This window comes from Mytilus californianus, unplaced genomic scaffold, assembly GCF_021869535.1.
Source record: "Mytilus californianus isolate M0D057914Y unplaced genomic scaffold, xbMytCali1.0.p SCAF_10, whole genome shotgun sequence".
In the NCBI taxonomy this organism is placed as follows: domain Eukaryota; kingdom Metazoa; phylum Mollusca; class Bivalvia; order Mytilida; family Mytilidae; genus Mytilus; species Mytilus californianus.
The window spans coordinates 11,749,134-11,762,504 of record NW_026262582.1 but is presented as its reverse complement, the minus strand read 5'-3'; the positions used below and the strand labels follow the sequence as shown (position 1 = coordinate 11,762,504).

Genomic DNA, 13,371 nt, shown 5'->3' with positions numbered 1-13,371 from the left:
CATTATTTCATAATGAAATATTGTCCTGGGCAGTATTTCATTATGAAATAGTGTCCGCAGACAATATTTTATATAAAATTTTGTCCGACGGACAATATTTCATGGGAAACAATATTTTATGTCACAAAAAGATCAAGGTATGAAGCAGTCCTTCTAATATCAATAGTATCCTTAATTTTAAGTTCACTGGCATATATGAGATGTAAGTACTGACTGAAATGTGGGTTATTCAGTGATAGGACATCATCAATATATCTGAAAGTAAAATTAAAGAATTTAGCAAGGTGTCTTTTTCTTTTTGTCTTTTAGAAGTTTCTGAATGAATTCTGCTTCATACGAGTAGAAAAATAAATCAGCCAGTAGGGGTGCACAATTAGTACCCATTGAAATACCGACTGTCTGTTGAAATATCAATCCTCCAAACTGAACAAATATATTGTCGATCATAAAGTTCAGCATTTTGATAATATCATCTTCAGTATATTTTCTGATAGATTCAGTGTGGTTCTTCACAAAATAAGAATTATTATAACCCAAAACAAGAAATGTATATCTACGATTCCCATTTTTAAAGAAAAAGCTCTGTTTAATGAGATGGTGACGTCAATCTTTCAATTGAGCATGGGGAATAGTAGTGTAAAGTGTAGAAAAATCAAAAGTTTTAATGTTGCTGCAAAATTACAGAGATTGTGATATAAAATCTTTAGGTAGAATTTTTATGAATCCACATCTGATTGACAACACTGGTTGAATATATCTCATCACAATATTTTTGAAGGCCATTTTTTACTGTAGAAAGAATAGTAGTCAGCACTTTAGAAAGATGTTTAGTTGAACATCTTGATGATCCAGCTATGTATTGTTCTTTATAAGGAGTTTTGTGTAGTTTTGGTATCAGTATAATGACGGTAGATTTTCTTCCTTTTCTTTGATGTTAATACCAAAAGAAAGTAGGACAGATTTGTGATTTTGAAACATTTCATCCTTAAATGATGTTAAAGAATATGTAAGATTACCAGTTTTGCTGTTTATTTCAAGCTCTTTTGTGAGATATTCCAAGTAATGATTTTTACATATGAAGACAATATTATTGGAGGCTTTATCTGCTGGAACAACGACATGTTTGTCGTGCAAAGAGGATAAAGCATCCACAAACTCCGGGTTCTTGAATGGGTTAGAAACCATTGTGCTCATAGTACATCGTAGTTTCTGAGTGTGTTTCTGAATGCATGATCGAATAGCTTTGATCCATTCAGACAAAGTGTCCAGTTCTGGTTCAACTAACTCGCGCTTTACCCATTTTCTGGCATAGTCTTCAACTACATGATGCAATCCATCAGTAACCTGAAGTTTTTTTTCCAGTTGATGGGCTGGGGAATTCTATATTTTTGTCCCTTGGCTAACAACTCTCTTAGTTGTTCATTGTAAAAGATTGAACAGGGATAGTGTTTGTAAGCATCACCAGTGTCTGGTTTCAGTACAGTTTGTTAGGGGTACTCCATTTAAATGGATGTGAGAGGAAAGGAAGGAACTTCCAAAATCCTCCCACAACCATCATACTTTCTTTCGGTAATGTTGCATACATCAAAGGACATACAGCCATAAATGATAAACGACCTTTGTCATAAGATAAACCTTCCCTTCCTACCTTCCCCATTCATTTTAATGGAAAATCCCTTATTCTTCAATGCATACTGTAACTGTGTTGAAATACAGAAGTATATTGCAGATAATTTCTCAAGGCGAAGCTGACAGAAGGGGCAAAGTGTATGATAAATATATGTGTAGTTTTCTATTCAACTTGAATAATGGTGAGTGAGTATGATAAATATATGTGTAGCTTTCTGTTCAACCTGAATAATGGTGAGTGAGTGTGATTAATATTTGATTAATATTTGTCATTATATGGACTTTTTTATGCAAACTGCTGATTATTAGCAGTTTTCCAACAACATTTCCCTTGTGGAAACATTGTTCCCAGCCAGGAAAAAACAAAACATTTTTAGAGAAGCTTTAGTATAGCTATTTACATAATCTCACCAAATAGAAAGTTGTTTTTTGAGTGCGCACATACTTTTCCAATCTAAGTCATATATAAAAGTTGGTGCAAAACAAGGAAAATCAAGAAATTTGGCAAAATATACCAATTTTTAAATGGTTTGTTGCCATTGTTGCTCATTTGATGTGAAAATAGACTTTATTAACACTTTGTACCTTAGTACAGTTGGTACAAATACAAAAATATGTATGATAACTTTCAAATATGCACCAGGAGAAATTTCTTAAAAGCACAGGGATATCTTATAAAATGTACCTTTACATTAAGAGACAATCTTTTAAGAGAGTAATTTCTTTCTGTCTTTATTTAACTAAGAAGAGGCATGAATTTTGTATTTATCATGTTTATAATAAAAGTGTTCGATAATTTGAGGAATTTACAAATATTTTAAGACTACTTTTGTTCCTTCCAGACTTTGTTGTTGATGCTACAAGGACAGAAAACAAAATCAGATTCGCCAACAATTCCGTTAATCCTAATTGTTACGCTAAAGTAATGAAGGTCAAGGTGACCATATGATTGGTATATTCACAAAGAGACTTGTACAGGCTGGAGAAGAACATTTCTTTGATTATAGGTATTGTTATAAAGCTAAAAGAATTTATTTTTTACTGTCTAGTTAAAGTTCAATATCATATTTATAAGCTGGATAATTCAGAGTACAATATTATCAAAAAAGTAAATAAAGAAAGGCAACAGTAGTATACCGGTGTTCAAAAGTCATAAATCGATTGAGAGAAATCAAATCCCGGTTACAAACTAAAACCGAGGGAAACACATCAACTATGGAGGAAAACGAAGGAACAACAGGAACACTGAAGGGCAACAAAAACAACCGCCAACATACATAGAAACGAACTATTTGAATAAAAGTTTTTATATTTAGAATGTGTGTAAATGGTGCTAAAAATAGTGGTTAGAATTGTTTTACTTTCATATATTCTTTATGGTAGCACTGCATGACTAAAAGTATTCCTAATTTGCCATTTTTCACTATTTAATTCATACAAATCCAATTTTTTTCAAAATATTATTCCTAGTCCAGTTTTGATAAATTGAGGAGAAAACAATTACAAAAGAAGAAAAATTATCACCAAAGAAACAAACAGAATTTAGACAATTCTGCACCTCTGAACATATGGTTTGTTAAAATATAATATCTTCAAAATGATTTTTTTTTATGTGTTATTAATTCAAATAAAGAATAAAGTTGTAGGTGACAAATAACTATGACAACATACTGTAGGTCAATCTTAAATATAAATAGCAAAATCAGTAAGTTTGAGAATAGAAATTATCATCTTTTATATAAATGTCTATATGTAAAGTAGTGCAACAACCAGAAATTTTAAATGGAGCAACAATCAGGCCATTCTTGTTTTACATATATAGAAAAATGCATTAAGGAAGGACCTTTCATAGTCAGTTACTTACAAAATCTATTACTGTAAAACAACTTATTTCCGGGGATTTTTTTTTAAGAAATTTCTTTCTAGCCGACTTCAGATCAATATATTTCCGAAATTTTCGAATTTTCTTGATGTATTTATATAAGGGAAGACCTAATTTTCATTCACATTATTTTTCTGCTTGCTAAAGCCGGGAAAATAAATGCAATCACAGTATTTATTTTATTTTGAAACAGATATGGTCCAACAGAACAGCTGAAGTTTGTTGGTATAGAAAGAGATGGAAATTCCTAAGCTACCCACTAGGTATCGTCCAAAAAGCATAAAACTTGACATTGTAAATGTTGAAAACTGACTGGTCAAACTGGTTCAAGTAGCGAAGATAACAAAAGAATGGGAAAATGTGCATTTTGTTTATCTTGGCCGAAAAAGAAGAGTTTATTCATGTACAAAAGGCCTGCATGAACTGAATAAAGATTTTAATGTTTTGAATGTTTTACTAAATATTTCAAATAATATATGAAAAAAAATGGACATGTTGTATCTGAGAAAACAACCCAACAACCAATAAAAGTAGATTTTGTCATATGGTCAACATGTTGACCTTGAAATAACCATTTCTGTCCCCACCACCTATCTCCCCAATAATAGTGAATGCTCTTTAGGTAATATAAAAAGTACACAAATACCATACCAGTCAATCAAATTATGTTGTGTCCTCCCATTGAAACAAATTTACAAATGAATGAAGTTATCCTCAAACAATAACCCTTCTAAAGTTAGGTAACTCTTAAGTATCTTAAACTTCTTATTATCTATCATTTTTGAAGGCAGTGTCTTGGTTCCTTTAATGGTATCAGGCAATAGCCATTTCGTTTCTACGTGGAGGGTAAATACGTCATCACAAAAATCCCCAAAAGTGGGATTCTTTCCTCTTCTATTTATGATATTCTGTGTTTTTTGTTAGTTTTCAAAACTTCCCATAGAGTTGCATTTTGCATTATGAGCAGTCAACCGTTCCACTTACCGTTATTACTTAAAATTCGTGTGAAAGACTTTGGGTTTATTTCGAGTGGTATTTAATCTTAAGTTGTTTTGAGGTGATTTCAGTCGTTGAAATAATAATGAAAAGTAGACTGAACTATGCCTAGTGGCCATAATAACTAAGCTTTATCGGGAATTCGATAATTTTTTTTTTCCTCATCAGAACATTTGGTACGTCGAATTTCCGAAATCCGACTAAGCTATCAATATCCATCGGGGATATATCGAAAAACAAGAGCTGTTGAAAATCGTCTGACTGTCCAACATAGCTATCATGTCAGTCCCTTTGTCAGGTAAACAATTTCGATCTATTAGGTCCGTTAAAAGATTTTTTAAATCCAAAACAAACAGTGCCAACGTTTACATTCAGGAATCAGTGAAAAGTTCGATATGCTTGAGTTTTTACCTCTATGAATTGAAGATGTAAAAACCCGAGAGTACCGAATTTATCAGGTTTAACAGACATCACGCTTATGTTGGTTTTAACACTAGCCCAATGCTTATTAAAGACCAAACAGCCTATTCAGTTCAACCAGTTATTTTTCCTACAAATTTTGTGTGAAGGTATTTCATGATTTGAGGAACAAAATATGATGAAAAAAATTGGGGGTCACCAACTCAGTCTATAAAATACAGGTTCAAGAGTTTAAGACTCTTATTGTTTTGATCTTTGAAAATATGGTTTATTTTATTCCCGCCAAAAATAAAACGTAAGAATGAAAAACGTTTCCAGTATTAAAAAATATCTACCAGTGATTTCTTCATAAAAATTTCAAGACAGAAAATGCCATGTGTACTCTATAAAATAAAGCAAAAAAAAAGTATATGTCACCGACCTTTCAAAAAAGTTATGAGTAATATTCATATTTTTTTCTAGTTCGTTTTGAAGAAAAGAGTTGTCGTTCTTCAGAACATTGAATCTGACGTCATAGTACATGTTTTCCTTGGTGGCGCACTATTTGAAAAAAATCTCAAATTGGACGTTTGAAACCCACATTTTAATTTTCCAGAATAACAACTATATTCATCTACTTTATTATCTGGTAATACAAGAGATCAAATGTATGTATCAGTATCAGATCTCATGATGTTGTTGCCGCACAAAATTAACTTTCTGTCAGACAAATCATCCGTTGGAATGAAAAATTGAGCGAAATAACCTTTTACGCCGCGTTTGAAAGGAAAGTCTGTTTTTGTCCTCTTCCACTCATTAGCAAAATCTTTTAAAATAAAAAGAGAAATGAAAGATTACACTGGCTAACTTACAGACTGTTTGACTATATCAGACTAGATGTGTGGGCTTTTTCGTCGCGTCAGTTTCAGAAGTTTGCCCTAGCGCACTCCTTCGCCACTGTTGACAGCCGGACAGACATAAGCACGGACGGACTTCTTTATACCATTATGTGTTCTGACTAAGACGAGCGTATTAAAATTATTCCATCTAGCTTGTGGATTCATTATTTATGAATATTTAAAATATAAGGACATTAAAATTAAAGGTATAATATATGAATTAAAGTTTTTGGTTCTAAAACGTTATACATCCATTTATCATAATTGGAGAATCTCTTGTGGAGAATTGTCTCATTAGCAATCATACCACATCTTCTTTTTTATATATCAGATGTGTAGCATATAAAATACTCGGCAAGAACAGATAATAATTAATTCATTGTAATACTTTTTTAATGGATTTTATTGTGGTGCTTTAAAATGCTGTAAATAGAAATTTATTCCGTGATTTGTATTGATGTAAGCAGAATGCACAGATATCTTTTAAATTGATTTATCCTGCTCGAAATTCTACTCCCACCGCCCCTTTGTGAGCAGGGGACAACAGTTACATACATTATATAGTTGACAATTCATAACATATGTTTAGTTGGATAACGGGAGAGGTTTATATTAAAAATCAAAAAAATAACTTTCACCTATAATTTACCTGTACACAATCGGTGCAAATGAAAGACAAAATAGGCGCAAGTGAAAGAAAAAAAGTTAAACGCAGATCGGCGCAAATGCAAAAAGCCGAGTTCAAAATTTATATTTCATTATTTTATTAGTACGGAAGTCACAGATAGTGTAGTATCTTTTGTGTCCATTCGTGTTTAATTTCCACTAAATAGCAGCGCGACGCTTAGTTCCACTTTTCTTGGAAGACGTAATTTTAAGCGTACACCATGTTGGAATCCGTGAAAAACGCGAAATAGGACGTTATGATTTGACGTTTTTTCATGGCTAGAAACAACGTCATAGAGCTTTTATGTCACTACCAAGTTGCGTTAGTTGATGCGCATAAACAATAGGCTGTTTGGTCTTTAATTAACAAGTGATAATAGTTTGATTGAACAAACAACAGGTGATCGAATATTTAAATTACTCGGTATGGCTTTTGTTTATGGCACATGCCAAAGATAACTAAAATTAATAACGGCATTGATAGAAAAGTGGAATCTTGTCAATTAAAACAAGATAGGAAGGTTTTGAAGCCGTTTTTTTTTTAATAAACTTTCAACTCAGCAAATAAGTGTTCACTATTTCACTGCTTTATAGCTTATATATTTTAAAATGTTTGAAACAAAGCAGTACGTTACCTATACAATTCATTTACCCTATTCTCTTCCTTTAGAATCGCTCACATGCCAGACAATGTTCCTCATACACAATCACAGGCTTGTATACCCATCTTTGTCATGAAATTATATTTATTGTCTTGACTCTCCTGCCATCCAGGCATAATTCGGAGCGCTCCTAACCATGATCTTTCAAATAATGTAACTATTTCTAAAGACATGATCAAGTCTTGTATATAATTTAACTATTTATTTAATCCACCAAAATTACAATACTGTAATCTGGCTTCAACATTGAAGTTGGTGTTTATATATTCCTAAGTAAACCTAATTAAGTACATTGTAAAATCCATAGTAATACATCCACTATGACTTTTCATAATCCAATCGTACTTTGAATCACTATCTCAAGCAACTTTACATCCTTCTTAAGTAACCAGAGTTATATACAAAACAAAAATATGGCAGTATCATCTTTCTCTGAGTTGGACATTGACAATCACAAACAATAATTAGTGACCTAGCATGGCAATTTCTTGCAGTCATACTTGGAATTATTAACCTTTTTCCACGGAGTAATTTTTTTAAGAATGATTTTCTTGGAAAAAGTGTTTTTTTCGAGATGCATTATATAACCCAATGTTTTTGAGATAAATTCGCACCAAGCCATCCTGGCGAACTGGAATGTTTTTGTTTAAACTCTAAATGTGAATAACCACAAATAGTGAAAACCAAAAATGACCCTAAATAGTCATTTTCACATTTTTGAGTATAAATAAAAAACAATTTGTTTCTCGAAAAAGTCAATTCTAAGTTGCTCTATAGCTGGTAAAATTTTGATTTATAAGACATTAGTGCATTAATATACTCATGCAATAATATGTTCTTTGGAAATGCAATGTAGTATTTCCATTTACATGCCATAATAATTGAAAAATGTCTAAATATCTGATATTGTTATCCAGTCCTGAAAAGCAATATGTTTGATTATAATCAATCTGACCTATAAAATCACAAAACCTGAAGGTACATTTGTAACTGCCTTTACAGCGCATTTGCGCTTTGATTATCTCTTACCTTTATGTATAGGTATAATTGTAAGGGGTACATGTCAGTCTTGCATCATCTGACCTTGATCTTATTTTTATTGTTCATCAGTCAATGTTAAGTGTTTGTGTTTTGGTCTATAACTATAAGCAATAAGTCAACTATGTGTGGTGTATGGAATGAGTGTAAGGTGTACATGTCTGTCTAGCAGGTATCATGTGACTTTGACCTCATTTTTAGGTATAGATTGCATGAATCGCAATCAAAACCCTATGGCACTGACTTGATATCAAAATCTTCCAAGGTTTATCACTACCTTCGAGATACACAAAATATAGTACATTGATCATAACATTCTATACATTCTATCCATGAACATTTCCAGAAACTTATCAATTAAATATATTTATGGTTCGTTGGTTAAAGTCAATAGTTTGTGCTTCGGTCTGTTTTCAATTACCATAAGCAATAGGTCAACTGTATTTGGTGTTTGGAATAATTGTAAGGTGTTCACGCTAGCAGGTATCATCTGACCTTGACCTCATTTTCATGGTTCATTGGTCAATGTTAAGTTAATGGGGTCTCGTTGGCTAGGTTGTCTCTTAGGTCTTACTACTGTCAACACTGAGTTCTGTTTCAAATCTCGCACGTGGCAGGTGCACTCGACTCCAATCTTAATTGAGTATGATTGTCAGTTTTCCTACTCAAGGTCGGTGGTTCTCTTCAGGCACACCTGCTTCCTTCACCAATAAAAACTGACCTCCACGAAACAGCGCAATAGTGACAAAAGTGGCGTTTAACACCAATCAACCAATCGATCAATGTCAAGTTTTTGTGTTTTGGTCTGTTTTTCAAATAACCATAAGCAAGAGGTCAACTATATTTGGTGTATGGAATAATTGTAAGGTGTACATTTCTGTACAACAGGATTTATATAACCTTGACCTCATTGTCATAATGTTAAATTTTATTTGTATGTGATACTTTTAGTAAAACCTTTATTGTTAAGACTTTCAACATAAAATCAATGGTCAGTTACGCAGGCGAGACATTTCAGTGTGTGAACTCTTGTTTACAAATTAGAAATAGAGGAAAATAAATAATTATAATCTGCATAATATTAGATTTGAACACAGAATATGGACATATTTTTAAAACCCCAAACAATCTCCTCGAAAAAATAAGTGACTAAATACGAAGGAGCTCATTGAATAATTTTATAAATGTTATAAATCTTATTGCCCCCTTTACTATGGATTTCGGAGTGCCAATTTTTATATTTTTATCCAAAACATTAACAGGTTGGAATTCGTCTTCAAATAGTATATCTGAAGCTTCCTGTTTAGTTAAAGGGCTCTAAACATAATCAAAGATTTTGTTAAAAAAAAGTTTCTTTTACGGTCCTAAAAGGTAAAAGGTAATAGTAAAGTGTAAAACTATGTTTCAAACAGGAGCGCTAAAACGGTTGTGAAGTAATCACTTCGAAAAAATAATTTTTATAACAACTCATTTAAGTGACAATTTTATTCATCTTCCTGGTCAGGGATAAAATGTGTCTCTAATCATTTTAAATCAATGAATGGAGCTTAAGCTGATAAAAAAAGTAGAATTTGATTCTATTCCTATATCAACAAATACGTATTTTCAATAAAAAAAAATAAGGAGATGTGGTATGATTGCCAATGAGACAACTATCCACCAAACTTCAAATGAAGTGGATGTAAACAATAATAGGCAACCGCGCGGCCTTCAAAAATGAGAAGAAAAAAACATAACGTATAGTCGGATATAAAAGGACCTGACATGAAAAATTTGAAATAATTCAATTATGAACACTAACGGCCAAATTTATGACAAAACACTTTACGATAAACAAATATGGCAGACATGAACCAACGACAACCGCTCAATTACAAGCTCCTGAGTTGGGACATGCACATACAGAATGTGGAGGAGTTAAACATGTTTGAAGGCGCCAACCCTCCCACTAACCTGGGACTGTGGTGTCAGTCAGTCAATCCTAAATTTATGTGACTTTCCAAAGAATCTTTTGTTTCCAATTTCTTCAATAATCAATTACAGTATTAATTACTGTACACACACAGGATATATCTTATACAATTTTCAATAATTTTATTCACATAACATTATCTAAATATTGCTATAAATGCACACAATACATTTTGTAAAACAATAATTCAATTCTACGAAATAAAAAAGGAACAGTATTTCCTCTCACTTTCAAATATCTCCACTAGTTACTGGCGTATATGTTTATCCCTTTCATAGGCAGAATGATTCACACAATACATTTTGTAAAACAATAATTAAATTCTACGAAATAAAAAGGAACAATATTTCCTCTCACTTTCAAATATCTCCACTTGTTACTGGCGTATATGTTTATCCCTTTCATAGGCAGATAATATCTTAATATTCTTGAATGTGTATATTATCCATAAGATAATTTAATTTTTGCCAAGTACGTGCCAGTGTAATCACATATAAGACCTGTAGAGTCATTATGCTTTAAATAAATACATGTAGGAGTCTTTAGTCCATCTTCTTCCCTAATCAGTATTTTACAATTCTGTCCATCTTTTGATATTACTATTATTCTATCAGCTTCAACGTCTGCCACAATGATGTTGCCATAAGCATCTGTACAAAGTCCTTCTGGTCTTAATAAATTCTGCTTATGTTGCCAGATCTGTTTACCTGATCCATCAATACATGTAATTGCTTTGCCACGAGAGTCACTATAGATTATTCTGTCATTATGATAAACAACGTTAAAAAAGTCTGATTCACTCTGAACTTGCATTGTCTTCAGTGTATTTCCATCCAGGTCTAGTATATGAATTTCCCCACCCTCATGCCCCATCAAACCTACAGCCAGAGTATTATTGAAGAATGATAACCCATGGCATACTTTGTCTAGTTTGATAACTTTGGTTACTGTATCCTTCTCCATATTGAAGATCCTAATGGTTTTATCAAAAGGAGAACTTATGGCAATAGTATTCTGATTGATCTGTGTAACACTCTGGGCTCCTTCGGGTATTGGTAAAAGTTTCTCTTGTTTACCATCGGCAGTAAGAAGGATAACTTTACCACCTCCTTTTACTACAATTACTCTTCCATCCATCAAACATATAATGCCGCTAATCCACTGCCCGATGTTGGTCTTTATCTTTGTATCAATATTCATGGTCATGTTGTTTATGTTAGATTGTTCTCTTGATTCTACTTGTGCTTTTCTCTTCACTCTTGTTCCTCTGTTTAAATCAATTTCTGTCTTTACAACAATTACTTCTCCTAAGGACTTAATCGATTCTAATTTACTTAATATAGTTTGTATCTCATCATTTTGTTTCATTCTGATGTCAAATTCTTTGGTCCGCTTATCATTTTCCAGATTATCAACATACATTTGAAATTGGTGTACTTGTTGTTCAATCTGATGTACACCTAGAAATGATTTGAGTTTCGAAGTATTATGTTCTGTGATGGCATGTAAATTTGTTTTTATTTCTTTTAAGCTTTCCCTTTTCCCTTCAATTTCAAAAATGAAATCAGTTGCATTTGATTTTTCCTGATTCCAAATTGTATCTGCTTCTTGGCATAACTTCTTTTCCAGGTGGTCTAAATGTTTGTTAATTTCCTTTCTAATTTCTTCAACTGATTTCTTTATGTTTACATATGTATCTTCTCCTGTTTTGATGTTTTTTGATTTGTTGTTCACTAATTGGTCAAAGAAATACAAGATAGAACTTATGTCTGTCTCTACAGATTTCGTTGATTTTTCAATGTTGGTTTTCCCAACTACACTTGATAAACTTTTTATTCCTGTGCATTTTGAATGACTAGTAGACACACATTTATCACAGCAAGGCATTAAATGACTTCGACAATACTGTTTGAGCTGTTGATGATGTTTGTCACATTCTGTGATAGCTTGGATGGATGGGTTATAACTTTTGATATCAATTGTTTTATGAGCGTGTGTTCCTTTAGATCTTTTGTGATGACTTAAACATGTTGAGCATAATCCTTCATCACATTTATAACACCAGATGGCAGCTTTATTGTTTACCTTTTCTTTATGACAAAGTCCACATGGTATATGTATACTGGATGCCATGACCTAAACAAATAAAAAGTTATTAAGCTTGCTTCACAAAGCTCTTATAGGTCATCGATATGTTAATCAAACGTAAGAAGAACTGATAAAACCAAAAAAAGACTAAAAGTATAACCACACAAGAACAAGGAATCAGAGCTATGCTTAAGGGATATACACTGCTGAACTTCTAAATAGATTTCACTGCAAATTTTAATAAAAAAATATCCATATTTGCAAACCAGTACTTCGCCGCCTAATTGGTGATACCCTTGGGGATTAATTCTTTTGAATCGAAATAATTATGTTATACAGCCTCGATGAATTCACTAAGGCCAAATTTAGGCTTGCAATTTCCAGCAGATTATTTGACCCCACCCCCAGTCATGGTCTTTTGATTTTTAAACTTTTGGACAGTTTACATGTAAAGGTTGTGATTATGTCAGTTTAAGATGAACACTTTATGAAAAGAAAATGCTATTTGGTATGCATTTGTATTAGCATTGACACATCTCTTATCCATGATGACTATATGACCATGCACTCCTAGTCATTGACTCTGAAACTTTTGCATGGTATACATGTTAAAGTTTGTGATAAGATCAGGTTGACGTTATTCAATGATTTTAGGTATGCAGTTGTCTAAGAATTGGCATATCTCATTTCCACTGAAGTTATTTGACCTTGCACCTTAAATAAAGGTTTATTGACTTAATGTTTTTGCATATTTTACATGTTAAGTATTGCCACTTTAATTTCAACATTTGCATTTTACTACCAAAATATCATACTGTTGAGACATATCTATGTTGTATAGCGCTGACTTCGAACAGAGGTCCCGGGTTCTAGTCCGTGAAGAGACTGTAATTTTCTTATAAGAATCATGCTCTCCAGTATCACTTACACATAATGGCCATGTATCAAATTTTCGTCATATTTTTCTTAGGAACGTGCTTATCAATGTTCTGATGGAATTTTAAAGGATATCATGTGTGAGCAATAACTCACAGTTCAACTTGTTGGTCAAGAGAATCAATTTAGATGTCCATGTTAGTCTCACAAGAGTCACAATTAGTCGCTCATGTCTTCAGTTTCTTTACTTTATACAGTCAATGT

At 32.5% G+C, this 13,371-nt stretch overlaps 1 protein-coding gene across 2 annotated transcripts in view; it reads left to right on the top strand.

Annotated features, from left to right (window-relative positions):
* The window catches only part of LOC127717617 (histone-lysine N-methyltransferase EZH2-like), an 86,038-nt gene extending 82,224 nt beyond the window's left edge, over window positions 1–3,814 (top strand). Inside the window, exons 17-18 of one of the 2 annotated variants that reach the window (XR_007989272.1) lie at window positions 2,472–2,636; window positions 3,705–3,814. Coding sequence is in view for 1 of the 2 variants with exons in the window: in XM_052223331.1 (XP_052079291.1) it covers window positions 3,705–3,762 (58 nt within the window). In the remaining variant the exon portion in view is untranslated. The remainder of the gene's footprint in view (window positions 1–2,471; window positions 2,637–3,704) is intronic. The other variant, XM_052223331.1, reaches the window with a different exon arrangement.
* The last annotated feature ends 9,557 nt before the right edge of the window (window positions 3,815–13,371 follow it).